This window comes from Rhamphochromis sp. 'chilingali' (genome assembly GCF_963969265.1).
Source record: "Rhamphochromis sp. 'chilingali' genome assembly, chromosome: 16".
NCBI classification, from domain to species: domain Eukaryota; kingdom Metazoa; phylum Chordata; class Actinopteri; order Cichliformes; family Cichlidae; genus Rhamphochromis; species Rhamphochromis sp. 'chilingali'.
This window is the reverse complement of record NC_137943.1, coordinates 3,454,811-3,474,375: the sequence shown is the minus strand read 5'-3', so window position 1 is coordinate 3,474,375 and position 19,565 is coordinate 3,454,811. Positions and strand designations below refer to the sequence as shown.

Sequence of the window (19,565 nt, the reverse complement as noted above, 5' to 3'; positions counted from 1 at the left end):
AAACAGTCAGTTACACAGAGCAAGAACTCTGAGGCTGCGGAGGAACACCGCATACCACAGCAGTGCAGCTGATTCATTTATTAATGACAGTACTGCGTGCTCTCATCCAGCCAGTCTATATGAGAAGCAGCGACTTGTTGACAAGCCTGTGACGTGACATAATGAAATCGTGCATGGCGTTCACCTTCTTCGTGCCCTCTGATTGGCTCAGCTCTTCCATGTTGCACTTTATGAACGTGTTTACTTAACTTCAAAGGAGAAAAACACACAATGACAGAGGCACGGTTCTCAACTCTGTGCTTACAATGGAGTGTTTTGGGTAAAACCCCTTCCATGTTGTGTTGTTTTGTGGCCTGTCTGCATGCTTCAGATTGGGTGAGGTGCAGACACAGAGTATTGTTGTCTTGCAGCGGAATTGCAAATGATGGGGGCGCTCTCTGCGGCTTCTTTGTTTAGCTTTACTATGATTTTGGTACTTTTTACTGTTTTTTAACCACCTGGTCTATTGTTATTGATGAATGAACTAAATTCCCAGACATGGACTAAAATTGGATTAGGCCTATTTTATAAACTAGGTGCCAGATTGATATAAAAATCACGGTGTTTGTGAAAACTTTGGTGCAAACGATCGCTTTTGGATCAGCACTACTGCTCTATAATCCTAAAAAAAAGGTTTTAGTCATAGAAACATAGTCGGCCTGTCAGTCCTACACTGAGGAAGACTGCTTGTAAGAAAGGAAACTAGTCAGTTTCATTGTTGTTCACTTGGAAACAGATCAGAGTATTTAAAGGACATTTACCAGAACACCAAGGCCACATTTTCAAAGTGAGGATTAACAGGTGAATCTTTTTTGTCTGTGACTAAATCTTGGACAAAGCTGCTTTATGGCAACTGCACAAGCCACTGAGCCACAAACGACTTTTTGTTAAGGTTTCTCATCTTACTGCAAATCTTCAATTGTTTATTGTATATATTACAGGAACAAATTGTTCTTGTATAAATCTCACCAAAGCTCAACCCCTCCCCCCAAAAAGCATAACCACAGCAGCTCTTACCTAATTCGAGCCGTCTTATTGGGTATAAAAACTAGAAATAATGAACCTCATCACCCCTCTTGCTTGCACTTGATTCGCTTCGGGCAGTCAGAGCTACAAGGTGGCCCTTCAATCACCTAACTGTGGGGTCACTGTACAAAAACTAGCAGAATAAAGCCTTTGACTGTGTTTATGATCCCTGACTGAAGGGAGCTGGCTCACTGCTGCAGATGTGACTTGATAACAAAAAAATGTATGACTTATTTTAGCTGAAGGATATCAAACAAAATGAAAAATGGACACTATGTCCAAAACGCAAGTGTTATTGTAAGCTGATTTTTGCAATTCAAAACCAAAGCATGATCTCTGATAAAAATCAATAAACTTCATTTATCAATATTCCAAGGTCAACACTAAATCACCAGAGAAACATGCCTGACACATGTTTTCAGACTACACCGTGTACTTTACTGCTGAAAAGTGTTTTCCGGATGCTTCTTTGCCAGCCTCATGTCAAAATACTTTTCTGCAAAAGACTTGTGACCACTTATCACCCCTCAGCTCATCTGTTTTCGCTTATGTTGCTGTGATGTTACATTAATGGTTTGTGGAATTCATTCAAGCCAGAAGCTTTTATGTCTTGTAAATTAAATTTGATTGGGTTGAATTTTTCTGTCTCTTAATGCTGCTGCATGCACAAATGTGAGATTTCTGGCCACTTAGTGACCACTCCTTCACACTAAAAGTTCACATAGTATTCGTGTTTTGCATGTAAGACAGAGTCGGTTCGTGTTATGTCTGGTAATTAAAAAAAAACCTCAAACAGTTTGACAGGCTTCCAATTTTAAACTGTGTGTAAACTCGAAGCAGCAGAGACAGTGAATGGCACTCACCATTGCATTTAAAGCCCATCTCCTTGCCGCATCTCTTAGAGCAGCCATCGCCATCCAACAGATTACTGTCATCACATTCTTCTGTCCTACAGAGAGAGGACCATCATTATCAATGCCCTGTGTAATTAGTCACCAATGTTATCAGCATGTTAATGTGCAACATACCCCTGTATGAGGCCATCTCCACAGTAAGGCTGTCCATGTGTGTAGAGAAGCGGTGGCGAAGCGTCACTGAGCTGACCATCAGCTTCCACCTGGACTGTGTACTTGTACTTAACTCCCTGTGTAACAGACCTGGGAAGAACAAGAACAGAGACAAGAAACTGTTGTGTAATGTTTCCTTTGGCATTATAAACTTATAACAGAAGATTGTTCCAGTCTTCAAAGGAGCATTTACCCACATTTTTACTGCATTGTGTTATGAACTGATCATATAATGTTTATAGGCTTGATTATAAATGGCTTTGAGTCAGTCGATACTTAATAAAATAAGAATTTTGTGCATAATGGTGCCAGTTTGCTGTACTTTTTAAAAAAGAAATACTGTTGTGCTACGTAGGAAGGAAGCATTGTATTTATTATGTTTCCAAACAGATTCATTATGCTTTAATCCTGTTGGATTCTGTAAGCAATCGCCAAAAAAGTGGAATTTGCTCTCCCTGTAACCTTGTATTATCCAGTGACCTTAAAGCCTCATAGCAGGAAGTATGTGTAACAGTACCACGGCTAATGTGTCTGGACTATTGATCTGTTTTGGTGTGCTGAGGCTATAAAAAGACCGTCCTCCCTATTTTCTTAGCACAAATAAACTGCCCCTGCATCCACCTGGGGTAGACCAGGAGTATCACACAACTGCATTATCTAAGGTGTGTCCAATTTCACCAGACTCTAGAAATTTCCTTTATTAATTATGTATAAGTGAAGGAAATGAAGGTTGTGAAAAACGTCCTCATTTCCTGTTGATCTAAACTGTATCTATAGTCTGCTATATCTTCTGCCACAACTCCTCTCTCTTCTTTGTTCTTAGAGGCCTGACATTACATCAATCGGGCATAACATCATGACCATCTGCCCAATAATGTGTTGGTCCCACCTTTTTCTGTCAAAACAGTCCTGTCCCACCGAGGCATGGAGTCCTCTAGACCCCTAAATGTGTGCTGTGGTATCTGCACCAAGATGTTCCCAACAGATCCTTTAAGTCATTGCAAGGTGGGGCCTTCATGGATTGGACTTGTTTGTCCAGCATGTCCCACAGATTCTTGAACGAAGACCATGACAACACTTCAGACTCGTTATCGTACTCCTCGATCCATTTCTGAACCATTTTTCTTTGTGCCAGTGTGCATTGCACTGCTTCCTCCAGTTTGCCTTCTTGCCCTACTACAATAGACATTAAGTCTGTGTGGCGTGGCGTGGCGTGGCGTGGCGGGGCCTGTGGTGCCGTGCAGAGGAGGTGGACGCACCTGCACGGCATCCGCAATCACGCCCCGCCGAATTAAATATTGTACTGGGTCCTGTGGTTGGGGTTGTTGTGATAATGTTGAGCGGGCAGCGGGAGAGCTGCAGCTCTGTGACTATTGTTGACAGCAACCGTCAAAGCATTAATAAAAAGTATCAAAATGCCACTGGGTCTGCCGTGTATGTTTACAGTTTTAATTCGGCGGGGCGTGATTGCGGATGCCGTGCAGGTGCGTCCGCCTCCTCTGCACGGCACCGCAGGCCACGCCCCGCCACAGTCGGCTAGCCACATGATGTGAAAAAGGACATAATCATCAGACCAGGCCACCTTTTTCAATTGCTTTGTGGTCTAGTTCTGATGCTCACGGGCCCCATTGTTCTGGTTGTATTGGTCAGCATGGGCACCATGACAGGTCTGCAGGTAACGACATACACAATAAACTGCGATGCACTGTGTATTCTGACATCTTTCTATCAGAATGAGCAATTTTTCGGCATTTTGAGCTTCGGTAGTTTGTCCGTTGGATCGGATCAGCCTTCACCCCCCAAGTGCATCAGTGATCCTTGACCCTGTGGCTGATTCCCCGCTGTTTTTTTTCCTGAACCACTTTTGATGGATACTGATCACTACAGACTGCAGCTACTGATTGGAAGGTTGGTGGTTCGATCCCTGGCTCTCCCTAGTCTACATGTCAAATATCCTTGGGCAAGATACTAACCCTAAGTTGCTCTCTGATGCATCCATTGGAGTATGATTGCGTGTGAATGTCAGATAGTAAGCACTTAAGCTTAGAAGTGTTTGTGTGAATGGGTGTGAATGGGTGAATGTGGCATGTTGTATTAAGCGCTTTGAGTACTCCAAAGTCCATTTACCATTTACAGGAGCTTTGGAGACTCAGTCATCTAGCCATCACAAATTGGTCCTTGTCAAACTCGCTCAAATTCTCACACTTGCACATTTTCCTGCTTTTAATACATCAAAGTTAAGGACATAATGTTCACTTGCTCCCTGATATATCCTACAAACTAACAGGTGCCAGGGTGATAAGATAATCAGTGTTCTCTCTAGTAAACAAGTAAAAATTCATTCATCATAAACCATTTTTCAGAATGAACTCAACATAAGTCTGTAGTTAAACAGGTTATTCTGAATATTGCTAGTCCCTTAACATATATCTGTAATTTATCATTTCAGTCCGGTTGTTTTCCAAAAAAAATGAAAATTGCGAAAGTAATACCACTATATAAAAGTAATGACAAACACAGTTTTACCAATTATAGGCCTATTTCTCTACTGCCTCAATTCTCAAAAATTCTAGAAAAACTTTTTAATTCAAGATTAGAAAAATTCCTTGAAAAACATCAAATAATAAATGTTGGTCAGTATGGTTTCAGAACGCAAAGAACCACTTCAATGGCGATAATTGAGGCAGTAGAAGAAATTACTGATACACTGGATAAAAATAAATATGCAGTTGGTATTTTTGTTGATCTCAAAAAGGCCTTCGACACAATCAATCACTCAATATTATTGGATAAATTGGAAAGATATGGTATTCGAGGGAAAGCTGGTAACTGGTTAAAAAGTTACCTAACGGGTCGGGAACAATATGTTAGCATAGGGCATTACCATTCAGAGAAACTTGGTATTACATGTGGTGTTCCCCAAGGGTCAGTGTTGGGACCAAAACTTTTCATTGTATACATAAATGATATTTTTGATGTTTCTCAAGTACTTAAACTCATACTGTTCGCAGATGACACCAACATATTTTTCAGTAGCGATGATTATACTGATCTTGTAATGACCGTAAACAGGGAGCTAAAATTAATAAAAAAATGGATGGACATAAATAAATTATCATTAAATATAAATAAAACTAAAGCAATGTTTTTTGGTAATTTAAAATATAATGTAGAATTACCAATTATCATTGAAGGTGTACCAATTGATAATGTGAGTGAAAACAAATTTTTGGGAGTTGTAATTGATAACAAAATTTCATGGAAACCCCACGTCAGACACATAAAAACCAAAATTTCTAGAAGCCTCGCAGTTTTGAACAAAGTGAAACAATTCCTTGATAAAGATGCACTTCGTACTCTGTACTGTACCCTGGTTCTTCCATATCTTACATATTGTGTGGAAGTGTGGGGAAATACATATAAAAATACAACTAATCCATTAGTCACAGTACAGAAACGAGCACTGCGTATTATTCACAAGGCTGGTTATCTAGATCATACTCACAAATTCTTTCTTCAGGCAAAGTTACTTAAATTCCAGGATCTGGTTAATTACAATACATCCATAATTTTGTATAAAGCTTTTACTAAACTTTTACCGGCAAATTTACAAACTAGATTTGAAATTCGAGAAAAGGTTTATAATGTGAGAGGCTTTGGAGAATTCAAATTACCCAGAACTCGAACAACCCGTAAAGGCTTTTGTGTGTCTGTATGTGGTGTGAAAATCTGGAACAGTCTGAGTTTACAATTGAAACAATGCAAAAATATTCATAGATTTAAATTTCTCTACAAACAGTTGGTCTGGTCACAGTATACTCAATGATGGGTTTTAGTGTGCTCTGTAATGTCTGTCCTCTTACCATTGCTGGTATGGATTCCAAAAAAAAAAAATAAAAAAAAAAAGTGTGAGTATGTATGTACATATATGTACATGTGTGTGTAGATATATATGTATGTATATGTATGTGTGTTTGTTACTTGTAGTTATTACTGCCTGTTACCTGTGGTAATGCAATTTATAATTTATATATTCTGTATTCAGTTATGAAGGCTCTAATTGTTGTTTGCGAGCTGCCGTTTAGATGCTTGTATGTGCCCGGGGCTGTTGATGGGTCTGTATGCAATGATGGGCGTAGCTGCGGGAAGTTTGTTTTTTTTTGTTGATGAGTGAGTATAGGGGTGGGATTTAATAAGTTTTCTTCGTCCCACTCCTTTTTCAGGCAATTTTTGTTTTTTGTTTTGTGCATTTTATGTTCAATATAGGTATTTGTTGTGCCTGAAAATGAACAAATAAATGAAATGAATGAAATGAACATATGTAGTTGCCATGGCGATTTCTCTTAGATCTACATTCTACAACTGCTTATATAAAAAGTTTGTAAAAGTATGGTCTTATAAAATAGGGGTAAGCATTAATCTGGGAAATGGGAAAACTCACATTCATAGACGAATTAAAATAAAAAGAATTTTGTATGAATAATAAAAAAAAGACGTGGAACAAGAAGTTCAAATCATCAGACTTGCACTTTTGTATAAACTTGGTGAACGCAGGAAAAGGACATGACTGATTGTCACTTTCTGAAAGTGCTGGAACAGTCAGACACATGCCATCTATTCCAACGTTGCAAAGGTACAGGCAGGGAAATTCCTGTTTGTCCATTTCACAAAAGAATTGTTGGATATCTGAAGAAGTCCTCTGTTATTCACACCCACTTTAATTTGTCCAGCTGTGTCGAGGTGAAAAGAAGCCAGAGTTTTAACTTTCTCTCGCTCACTCTCTTTTTTTTATTGTTTTAGGATGGGCTATGGTTATACACAACAGATAACTGATTGGGGTTAGTGGTGAGGTTGGGTTCAGCTTAGAGCAAAGGGAAACACATCAGTGGGGCAACATAGCCTTTGAAACAGGCTTTCTGGAACACTTTTAGTTTCCAGTGTAGTCCAGGGTTGCCAGACAATGAGCTGCATGTACGACAGCTTAAAGCATCAACTATTTCTGCAGCTTCTGCTTTTTTTCATCCACTGATTTAAAAAAAAATCACATTGGATATTAACATTGTGGGTTTTTTGATTAATTAACCAGTCATATAGTCCTACGCACTCATCCTTTCAGCATATACTGCAAGTTCAGATGCAGGAAATGGCCAAGGATCTGATCCAAGCAGTCACTGGTGTTTATGGCCTCTCTGGCTCACATTTGGTTCATATTCCAAAAAAGAAAGAGATCTTAATCTGCTTACTTTGCTTCACCTCTGGTGTGCTTTTGCCTCCATCAGCCCCCTGTTACCACAGTTCACTCTCCCTTCTCCTTCCCTCACCAACAATGTGCTTCACTTCAAGTTTCCTTTCTTTGCCTCAAACCTCTACTCTGTCCACACCTCTCATTTGTGTCTCTCTGTATGCCTGTATATCTTTTTCAATTGCCGCTGTCCCTCCTCCCCTCGCCTCTTTTTCATCTCCCCTACTCTCCATTATCCCACCCGCCCTTCCTCGCTCTCCCCTCCTTTCCAAACTCATTGCTCTTAAACTCTCCCGTCTCCTCACATCAACCCCTCTTTGCCCTCCTCAGTCCCACATAACTCAATTCCCCGTGGTTCTTACATCTTTTTGCACTTAGACACAGCTTGTGTAACATAGGAGATGTGTTCCATGAAAAATAAACTGTTTTTGAAGCTGTGTCCACCTAACATCCCCATACCCCCTTGCTTTGTAAAACAACAACAGCTTCCCAGAAAATCAAAGTGCCACTGCATTTGAAATCATTCCCAAATGATCTCCAATCATGCGACACTGCTGTCATGTCCTGGCAGGTACTTATCAGCTTTTTGTGTGTATAAGAAAAGCATTAGAGACGGGGTATTTTTATACTGAGGGCTGTTATTTGCTAAGACTTAAAAAAGAAAAGAAAAACTGGCTTGTGGATTTACATTTGGATTCCAGTAATCATTTGGACACCCTGCACTACGAGACAGGATACAAACTGATTCATCTTAACCCTGAAACTTCAGCAAGCTTTTGATTAAGTATATGGTTGTTGAAAGAGATTTGGATCAGTATCCACACTCGGCATCCCCATGTTGGAAACGTTTGTGTTCGAAGTTTTTCAAACAAAACAAAGCCCAAACACTTTAAAGAGACAGATATCTGTGGATTAGTGGATCTGAGGACACACACATGCTGTGCTGTACAATCTGCAGTCAATGCCGGCCTTAAATAACCTTCACCTCAGAGCTGTACAGCATTAGCTGTCGCTACTTCATCCATAATGTAACAGAAGTATAGATATAGATAGAATAGATATTCAGAGAACCAAGAATGTCAAAGGAGTTTTCTGTGGTCTGAGAAAAAAACAGAAAGCCATCTTGTTACCTGTGAGCGAAACATAGTAAAATTCTGTCGTGAGCTTATCTGCATGTAAATCAGATGGGTCAGGCAGCCTTTACCTGTCCGTAAATGTCTGCTGGGTCTGTGGTAAGGGGGCTTTACTGGCGAAAGGTGGCTGACGGCGAATGTGGTAGAGTAGAGGCTGGCAGCTGGAGCACAGAGGGCTGCCAGGGCCTGAAGACAGCATGGCTGCGTCAATCTCCATAATCTCCAAGGTGCAGAATTTTATGGCAGCAATGGCAACGTTGTGGGTGTCGAGGCGCATGGTGAGGGGTAAGTCACAGAACACATGCTGTGGTCCCAGGTTAATACTTTTCCCTGTGTCTGAGATCAGCTCGATGTTGGCTATTGCTGGGCTGTCTGCAACAGGGTAAAATGTTGGTGAGTTATGCAGCACATCTCCAACAAAGACATTTTCCCATTTAGGTATACATAATGTATGGCTGCATGGAAGGAGGTTTCTTTAATGGAGTTCTTTCAGTATTTTCTCGAGTAAATGTATTTGTCTGCCACCATCCAGAAAAGGAAGACTGCGCCCCACCTGTTGTGATTAACTTGCACCTGATCCCTGGCTACGTTAGCTCACTAACAAAGAAATGAACAGTCACTCATTTTAATGAAGAGATATGGTACATCAACCAAAAATATTACAGATTACAATCAATCAGATCTCAATTAGTAACATGCACAGAGTCAATTTCTTCCCTTCCAACCTCTTCATTGGAAGAGTACCTGGGTAAGACCAAAAGCTTTCAAAGGACATCAGGGACAAGATTGTAGATCTGGACAAGACTGGACTGGACTACAAGACCATCAGCAAGAAGCTCAGTGCAAAAGTGACAGTCATCAACCACGCTGAGTCTGGAAGTCCATGGAAGATCTTGCCTATTGGCAGGGTGGCTGTAGCTCAGGTGGTAGAGCGGGTCACCTACTCAAGGAGACCTGAAGGTTGGTGGTTTGATCCCAGGCTCCTCCAGTCTACATGCCAAATATCCTTGGGCAAGATATTAACCCCATGTTGCCCTCCGATGCATCCATCGGAGTGTGAATGCGAGTCAATGTTAGATAGAAGCACTAAAAACAATCATACGATTGGGCTGAATGGATGAGTTGTATAAAGTGCTCAATGACCGTAGAAAAGTGCTATATAAGAACCTGGGGTTAGGATGACCATGAGAAAAGTGGTGGAAGAGCTTGTTAATTATCTGAATGCAGTTGGGACCACAGTCACCAAGAACACCACAATGATTCCCCAGCTCGAGAAGGCACGTGTACATGCGAGCCTAATTTTTGCATCTTCATGATTTTCACTTGGGAGAGAGTGCTGTGGTCAGAGGAAACCAAAATCAAGCACGTTGGCATCAATTTGACCAAATGTGTTTGAAGGAAGGGAAATGCTGAATGTGACCCAAAGAAAACCATCTCCAGAGTCAAGCATGGAGGTGCAAATATGCTTTGGCATTGCTTTTCTGCAAAGGACAGAGGACAGTTTTACCACACTGAAGGACTATTGACAGGGACCTCTATCATAAAATCTTGGTTGAGACAAGGACAGGTTATCCAGAAGACCACGAAGGGAACAAAGGTGTGGCTAATGAAGAAGCGCATTGTGGTCTGGCCAGAAGTGACCTAGCCAGTCTCCAGAAATGTAGTCCTATAGAAAATCTGTGAATGGAGCTGAAGCTTCAAATTGCCAAGTGGCAGCCAAGAAATCTAAAGGATGTTGAGAGTTTCTGCAAAGAGAGGTCTACTGAAATCCCTCCTGAGATCTGCGCAAATCTGGTGACCAACTACAACAAAAGTCTTACTGCTGTGCTTGCCAACAAGGCTTTTTCTACCAAGTACTAAATGTCTTATTTCACTCTATGAGAAGCAAATCAATTCATAAATTTTATGTTAAGTGTTCTTTTTTCTGGATTTTTGGTTAATATTCTGTCTATCATAAAAGTATCAAACTACCCAAGACTGTCTACTTCTTTGTAAGTGAGCAAAACGTACAATTTCAGCAGGGGATCAAATAATTAATTTCCCCACCGTGCCTATTATTCAAAACTGACGAGTATTTATTATGGAGTGACACTTACTCGCAGAGATATACGTGACCCAGAGCGTAAGGGCGTGTGGAACAATAGGGTGTAGGAACCTCAGTGTGAGGGTGCAGCCCTCTGTGCCCGGACATGGTGACGTCACGTTGGTGTCATACAGGCTAAACTCAGGACTCCACGCTTGGAGACTGGAATCACATGGCTGTTCCACATCAGGTGGTCCTGTTGACAACATCACACAGACACACATGTTGGTGCTGTTGTGTTACAAGTGTTCCCAATGACTTCATTCATTTTACTCTAAAGCACAGAACACCCCATGTATGCAGGAATTAATCCTAACTGATATATGATGATGATTAGAAACAGTGTAGTGAGCATTCAGTTGACTCCAGAAAATACAAAAGTACACCATGGAGACTCAATAGAGTGTCTGAGTGGAAAAATAGATTTTTTTTTAGACCCATACTCACACTTAAATAAACTGAATTTCTCTTTACCTTCAGTGAAGGACTGTGGTTGCGAAAAGGGTGTGTCTCACTGGCAAACTGGACAGCAGCACAAAGATCCAGACAAAGCATATTTCTAGGAATACATTGCATGCATGCTTCTCCAAATGAGGGAATTTATACAAGGTAAAATGAGGCATGCCAGGCAAGCTGTTACACTGAACCAATCAACAAAGATACAAACTGCAACAGTGATAAAGTTCTTTGTGTATTTCTGTGTCTGTCTGTCACAAAGTCCTCCATACTTTTTCCTGCGCACATATCTGCCGCAGCAGAGAAACATCCAGAGACCGCTGTCAACAACACTGCAGCCAGGCTTTTAACACTTCCAAAGAGAAGTGACCAGATTACACCAGCCACTGGCAATCTGTGAGTTTCAAAAATTGATTTTTAAGATTTTAGTGCCTCTCAGCCTTGATTAGTCTGGGTTCTGCCTACAGGGAGAGAGAGAGGGTGAAAGGGAGGGAGACAGAGGTGCTTGTACCTAATTCTCTAAAGATAAATGGACTTTGCACCCCGGGGCCCTCAGTTATGGAACTCGCTGCCTTACCCAGAAAGCTGAAGCAAACCTGTTCAGCTACATCTTACTCCAATGATCACTGCATATGCATGTATGCCTGTCCTCTAACTCCTCCTAGATCCATTGATCAATCTGGATTGAACTTACTATATACACTGCCAAGGGTACCAGGATTATCAATATCTATATAGCTTTAGGGAATTAAATTATTAACATTATGTGTAGGAGCTAGCAGCATTAGATCAACATAAGCTGGGATGACATTGAAATGGGAATCTGTCAGTGTTCTTCCTGTTGGTTTGAAGTAGAGACAAACCTGTCAGATATCCTATAGTGGGTAAATCTGATGTTTAGGTAATGCTACCAGTGAAATGTCATTGTCAAGCAAATCAGATCAAACCATACCCTGTCCAAAAGAAGCAGATTAATCTACTCTGATTAACATAGCAGTGATTTTAATTTGGTTTTGTTGAGTCCTGCCTTTTCCTCAATATGGTGTCTTCATCTCTATTTATAAGTAACTGAAAATACATTTCCCGGTGTTACTTCTAAAAACTACAAGCAAGCTGACTTTCTTTTGGAACGGAAAGTGGAATTTTCCTGCTGACAAAGTTACAACCATTCACTTAAAGATGGCGTTCATTCAAGAACGCAGGAAGTAACATCATTACAGCAGGCGAAATGAGTTGTTAATTGTTAGAGCGTTAGTGATTAGCACAATGGAATCACAGTATGGCACAATTATTATGAGCTGTCTCAGGTGAAATCCAAATAAAATCAACACGCTAAAGAGGTGTTACATATTTCACACCCACTATGATTAACCATGTCGAAGCACAGTCAGAAGGACAATTAATGCAAAGATTGGTCTCTAAATGAGTGTGTAAAGACCCATAAAATGGAAATGGACATTTTTGGGGGCTTACCACATTTTCCAAGCTACCAACATGCTACTTTATTATACTCGTACAGCCCAGAGTAAAAGTAAGCAAATGGGAACCATCTTTAATACTGAGAGAGAAGTGGAGCTACTGCCTGTGTGGAACAGGTGCACTTACTATGGAAACCGCTTCAATAAACAGCTTGTGACAAGCGTTAAAGAAGAGAATATGAAGCTACTGCATTTTGATACAGGACGAGCATTACCTGAGAAGTCTTTTAAGCTTTTGATGCAGTTAGCATACCATCTATTTAGTTTTCCACGGACTGACTGAGTAAATGAAATGAGCAAAGACTCTGTCTGTCATGTTGACAAACCCAGATAAAATAACCATCCAACGGCTCCACTCTTTCCTTCAGACTTGTTTTTTGGTTTTCCTTCCTAAAGGCTTCCTCTCACTCATCTGTTCTTCTCTCACGCTAGCAGCTTTAACGGGAATACATAATTGAACTTAAGCATTCAGCTAATAAACCACTTTGAAGCAGAATGGGTAGAAAACCTTTCACCCTTTACAAATAGTATGTTTGTAACGAGATATTTTCTTTTCAATAAACGAAGAAAATGTGCACTCCTCAAAGGTTGATTCTGTTCATTTGGATGTAGCGTTTACAGCAGAAGAAACGTTTCATCACTTATCTAAGTGGCTTCTTCAGTCTCAGCTGACTGCAGGTTCACCAACATTTGCACAATGACTGAAACCAGCCCACTGAAGGAACAATGGGCTGGGAGGTCAGTTCCTTAATCTTAATTATGCAAATTCTCATGACCATTGATCAACAACCACTGATCAATGGCCATGAGTCCCATTCACAGAGAGTTGGGGAACGGCTGCAATCACAGCACGTAAGATGGTGAAAGATGTACCCTTAGGCCCCATCCTCGATTCAGAGATGGTCTTTCCCTTTTCACATAAATGGCCTCCTTGATTCCCCGCTAGTTTCAATCATTACTCAAATGTCCTGTTTATAAGATTGGGGAAACCTGCAGTCTGCTGAGACTGAAGAAGTCACTTGGATGAGTGACGAAAAGTTTCTCCCACTGAAGACGTCCAGATGAACAGAATCAACTTTTGGGGATTTACTTACCTGGATGATTGAACATGCATCAAGACATTTATGCGCTCAATTATTATTTTGAGATCCCTATTATTTCTTGACATAGCTTTTTTTCCTTGCACATTTCTACCGTGTGAAAAGATTTTTTACAGAACTTCAAACATGCATCTTTTTTTCTGATCTCTACAGCACAGTTAACACGAGGCAGCCTTAAAAGCAAACTTTACACCTCATTTTGAAATAAAACTCTGTATTAAGACTTAATGCAGCACATTAAGCAGTTTAATCTCTGACAGCGGCAGTGCACGCTTCCAAACAATTCCGTGTTTTCCCTCAGCCTGAAAATGGACTTAAACCAGTCAATACTGGCACAGGAAGCATTATGAGGAGATGTACTTGGTCACTTTTGCCAACAATTTGAGCCAATAGTGTTTTTGCCTTTAAACTTGTGTTTTGGGTTGCCAGCTATGGTGTCCGCAACGAGTTTGTCCAACTTCCCCTCTGCCTCTCCACACTGAATATGTTATTGCCCATCTCCGATGGCTGACGAAATGACCCACACATCATGGTCCTTAGAAGTGGGACAGAGTGAAAAGGGAGCAAGGGAAGCCAGCAGACTGGCTGTCTCCTCAGCTGTGCACATACCACTGTTTAGAGTATTAGATTATTCTGTTATTATATGTTACCTTATATATGTAATCAAAGTAGTTGAATTAGAATACTGCTGTAGATCACATTATACCCTTTAATATAGAGTGTGTGAGCTGTATGTAGTTTAGTTCTCATTATACTTTTGAGTTAACAGAACATATTCACATATTAGTTCATTAGATAAATGTGCATCACTCTGTATCCTTGATCTGCTGGGAATGTGTTACACTGTTTTCTTGACATGCTTAACCCTCCTGCCATCCTTTAAAAAACTCACACCCATCACCCTAGGGACCATTCTCAGCCACGCCATAAAAAGACCATATATCCATATTTTATTCCACTTTAAATTAGCCAACCTTGTAAAACTACTTCTCCCTGAAATATTCATGTAAAGTTTTAATTATATTTTCGTTGTTTTAACCCTTCAAATCCCAGTGTTATTACATGAGCGCCCTGTGTTATAAGCCCCAAAAACCAAAAAACGAAACTAAATATTTCCACAAAAAACCAGTTGAAGTAATATGTGATTGTCATTATAAGTAGGCCTTTAGATGGACCAAAGATTGGCACCAACATACATTTTGACCTGCCATTATTTTTTTTGCATTTTTTTTGCAATTTAAAAATTAAAACTTCAAGGCCCTGAGTCTTCATTGACATCCAAGAAAAGAAGAAAAAATAAAATCATATGATGATAATTTGGGGTTGAAAAATAGCGTTTATAATGGAAGTCAATGGGCAGAAAATGGTCCCCAGGGTGATGGGTGTGGGGATTTCTGCTGCTCAGCCATTTTAGGCTGATTTAAGGAATTCACACTGGAATATTAACATTGACAGGTAAAAACTATCCTGTGGCAAGTTTGGTTATATTCCACTGAACACAGTGGAAATGGCAGCCATTTAACACATAGCAGTGGCACAAAAAGGTCCCAAGAAGGCAGGAAGGTTAAGTGTTGAATCATGAAGAGAAGGTTGTAAGCAGGAGACTCTGTGTCTAAAGACAGGGGAGATAGACAGACCACATTCCACACCCCCACCTTACAGAAAGCAGAGAAACAACTGCCGAGGTCATAACTTAGGCGCTGTAACAGAGAAAAAATGTGATGTTTTGGCTTTTACGACTAGCTGGGGGCCACTAGAGACTATAAAAAGCTGAGCAACCCGTCACCATTTTGAGACATGTGCCTGACCCTCTGGTAGCATCTCTCCCGTCCGGACGTTGTAATGCTCTTATTGTTGAATTGTGTGGAAATAAATGATTGTTGATTGAGCATTGATACACCGAGTATTGTCCCTCCTTCAGCCCAAAGATTCAAAGAATTGGGAGATTTCAACAACTTGGTGCCGTGAGACCCGGATCTTTGGTGTGCTGAGGAGGTGCAGATTTGACCTTTGGTGAGATCGTGAGGCGAGGTGAACAGAGGACCGGTCCAAAAATAAAAAGGTAAGCACAGCCTGTTGTATTATAAATACCAAATGTGCATATTGGGCTTTCCAAATTAATCTGTTCGCTGAGTCACATGTATTTTCACAGTAAATTTGTCGGTGTCTGGTTTTTGGCGCAAGATACTAACAACATAAGTTGAGGCTGAATTCCAGTGTGTTAAATAAACTGCTTCTACCGAGATACTAATAAGATACTACGTTGGACTAGTTGCAGCCACTTTACCTTCCACATTTAATTTTGTCTAATACTGGCTTCTGTAGCAATAATACATTAGAATTTATTCTGAAGACGCGGCCATTAGTCCAGTACATTGAAGTCGAGGTTTGTTTATTTTATTAGCAACACCTGGTTTATGATGTCGGGTATAACTTCGGGGATGCAAGCATCACTTTTATGATGCGACTTTGCCCCGTGGTGGCGGTCATAAGCGCAGAGAAAGGGGTATTTTGGTCTATGGTGCAGTGTGCTTTAAGAAGATCTAATAGTTGAGCTCAGAGGTTTCTGTGTAAAATTCCCGCTGAGGAAAAGTGTTGTGTGTGAGTGTGAAAGCGCGCTCTGGGTGAGAGAGTGTGTGTGAAGCTGCGAGGCGCGCTCTGGGTGCTGTCTTGTGGGTAAAGCGCGCACTGAGTGAGAGTGGGAGTGAGGCGCGCTCTGAGTGTGTTTTTTGTGTGGAGTGTGAAGCGTGAACACAGTGACAGTGACGGTTGATGTGTTTGATTAGGAGGACATTAGAGCAAATACACATTTTAGGATCAAAGGTTGATGCCTAGTGTACCTGTGGAACATTTGCCCTAGGAGTGGCGACCCTCCTGTCCGTGGACGCGTGGCCAGGACCGGCGTTGTCCGGGTGCCGAGGTGGTGACTTGGGGAGGTGAGGGCCCCCGCATAGCTACGGAAATAACACTGGAACGGCCGTGTAATCACGGGTTCACATTTATTCCGGACTAGAACAAGACACATTTTGCGAACAAACGTTGAGTCTAGATTAGTAAAGAAATATAAAAAGGTTGAATTCCTCGTTTCAGTGGTTGAAATTGTTGTGTGCCTGTCCCCTGACGAGTGTGAAATTAAAATAAAGAGGGAATTTGGAGCCACATAGAGATAGACGGGCATAATTGGGTGTATTACTCTGTGGTGTAATAAAAATAAAAAGGAGAGATAGTAAGAGGTGTGCAGTGGAGAATTATGGAGGAGTACAGAGAGGAATGTGTTGGGAGACTGGCGTACAGTTTACGCTGTCAAGGTAGGCGGGTTGCCTGCTTATCGGTTTAAAAGTGATGAAAATGAAATTAAATAAATCTCTTAGTGTGTTAATACAGGAAGCTGCGGACCTGGACCAACTGCCCCCACAAGCACAGCGGCCGAAGCAAAATTATAGGTAATGGGAACCACACCCAGCACGAATCAGCAGCTGTGAAAAAGACAACAGCGAGGAGAGAATTAGAGGAGAAATTAAGAGAAGTTTTAACACATAAAATTGGGGCCAACGGACTTGTGGAGGTTGGGAAGGCGTCCGGAGCATCACAACAAAAAGGTGAAACAAAAACACACACAAGCAGAGAAATGTGAGAGAAAGGCTCCTTTTAAGGTAACGCCTAGTTTGAGAAAAGATAAAATTAACCTGCTTTTATACAAATGCACACACACGCAATGAAGAAACAGCTTACACTCATGAACACGTGAAGATTTTCCAGCAAGGTTAAAGAAAAATTGACATACTTAAATGATGAAGTCTATACATTACTGACAAAGAAACCCTCTGGGTTGCAGGACAACAATTTAACTAAAAAAAAAAAAAAAGGAACACTGGTCTAACCAACCAGGCAAGACACAACAAATTTAGTGGTTAAAAGATTCAAATTGTGACATGTTTTCTGTTGATTGATTAATAAAAGTGATTACTGAATGAAAGAAAGTTCCTTTTTGGGCTTTTAAACATGATCTTAAGAATTTTAACATATACCGGTGTTGTCCTGTCAACTTGGTGGGTTAGGAGTTGATTATATCGGGAGACAAAAAACAAAAAAAGGGGGAGAGAAGGCTGACACAGGGCCTGGCCCCACTGTCTCCCCTCTGAATAACACAGCCAACACAACAACATTTTCCTGTTCGTTTGTTTTTGTTTTTTGTTTTTTGTTTGTTTTTGTTTTTTCTATACATATTTAATTACAGGCTGCTTTGCCGGCCCTGAAAGCCGAGGCTGACTGGACTCCTGCTCTCCCCCATACGTGACACTGACCAAATGCTGCAACAGCTGGACCCACAACAACGACCTGAGAATGTCAACAGACCTGCAGGAATGTGATCTCATGCAGCCGAGACGGAGAGCACTAAACCTAAGGCCCGTTTCACTACACGGGGGAAAAATTCCCAGACTGCGTCAGCTGACAGAGCTGTGACGAGACGCCCGCCAAGCCCGAATGAAAAGTAAGGCCGAGCGAAAGAATGCTGACCTTGATAACTTTGCATTCACACTGTGCAGGACAGTGATGGACCAACACGGATGATCGGGTGGCGAAAAAGGGCGTGACCGAGACAGGAGGAGTAACTGAGGTCAGAAGGCACCTCAGAATGGACAAAAAACACAGAAGAAGATGCAAGTTTCACCTGCGGTGAACATCGACCCTGGAGAAAGGACTGCCCCAATTGGGGTCAGAACCAGGACGGACTGAATTTTGAGCAGCAGCAGCAGCAATGGTCGCAAACAAACTGAAAAGGAGGGGGGGCAGGACCCCAGGGCACGCTTCAGGCCGTGGTTTACCCAGAACACCAGAACAGGAAAGTGATGAACACAAACACCCACACAAACACACACATCTACATGCACTGACTCAGAATGAAGAGAAACAAACACACACACACACACACACACACACACACACACACACACACACACACACACACACACACACACACACGTCTCCAAACACACAGATTCAGAATGAAGTGAAATACACACATGAACACGTGCACTCGTTGAGTGAGTGAGAAATGACACACACACACACACACACACACACGGGAATGTTGATTCACTGAGAAGTGATGCACACACACACACACACACACACACACACACACACGCACACACACACACACGCTGATGCAATGAAGAATGCTTTGCTTATGCTGATATGCAAAATGCTGCACACAAACATCCCAATGCATAATTTTTATGAGGAGCCATTAAATACTTAGAATGTGTTATATGTCACCCAGAGGGCATTTATGTAGATTTTAGGAATAAGGTCTAAAACAGTTTGGTTATGAAAACAATGTCTGTGCGTGATGTCTGTTTATGGCTCAAGGCCTTGACTGTATTCTTTGCTGTGCTTCACACAGCCCTGATGAGGAACAGTGGCACAGAGTGAAAATGATGAATTAATAGTGTAAGGTTAGGTTGGAGTACGGCATTTTCTGTGATTGAGTTTTAATTCAAGGAGGAACAAAAGGTGTTACGGCACCTGAGGTTCTCATTCCCACACAATATTGTCCCGGCAGGAAGCAAAATGTTCCTGTGAATTTCTGGTTGATTGTTTGGTTTTGTTTAGCGCTAGCTTGATTTTATCAGTGAGCTTTGGCTTGTGTTCTTTCTCGTAAGCGAGAGAGGGATAGTTTTATGCTTGGACATGTCTGCAACGGGCCCTAGTTTGTGTTATTGTTGTTAGTGTTTTGTTGGTTATGTCTGTTTTCGTTTTGTTACAGTGCACTGAGATAAGAAAATCTGAGAGGTGTGATCCACCGGTGGGGATATGTTGATATTTTGTGAGTTCATGATTTAACAATCAGCTCTTTAAACCAGGCCTGAAAGATTGAAATTTAAAGCGCTATAAAATATTATTACTGTAAACAGTTGCAAAGTGTGCTTCTCCATGA

At 41.2% G+C, this 19,565-nt stretch overlaps 1 protein-coding gene and 1 long non-coding RNA gene across 2 annotated transcripts in view; one reads left to right on the top strand and one right to left on the bottom strand.

Moving 5' to 3' along the window:
- Positions 1-19,565, bottom strand: part of pappa2 (pappalysin 2) — a 99,818-nt gene that overhangs the window by 48,786 nt on the left and 31,467 nt on the right. Inside the window, exons 10-13 of the mRNA XM_080906587.1 lie at positions 10,604-10,786; positions 8,579-8,879; positions 2,094-2,222; positions 1,929-2,014 (exon numbers count right to left, since the gene is read on the bottom strand). Of these exons, the coding sequence (XP_080762713.1) occupies positions 1,929-2,014; positions 2,094-2,222; positions 8,579-8,879; positions 10,604-10,786 (699 nt within the window). The remainder of the gene's footprint in view (positions 1-1,928; positions 2,015-2,093; positions 2,223-8,578; positions 8,880-10,603; positions 10,787-19,565) is intronic.
- Positions 15,195-18,607, top strand: LOC308412328. Its single transcript, XR_013974561.1, has 2 exons — positions 15,195-15,686; positions 17,862-18,607. It is a non-coding gene; the product is annotated as an uncharacterized lncRNA (long non-coding RNA).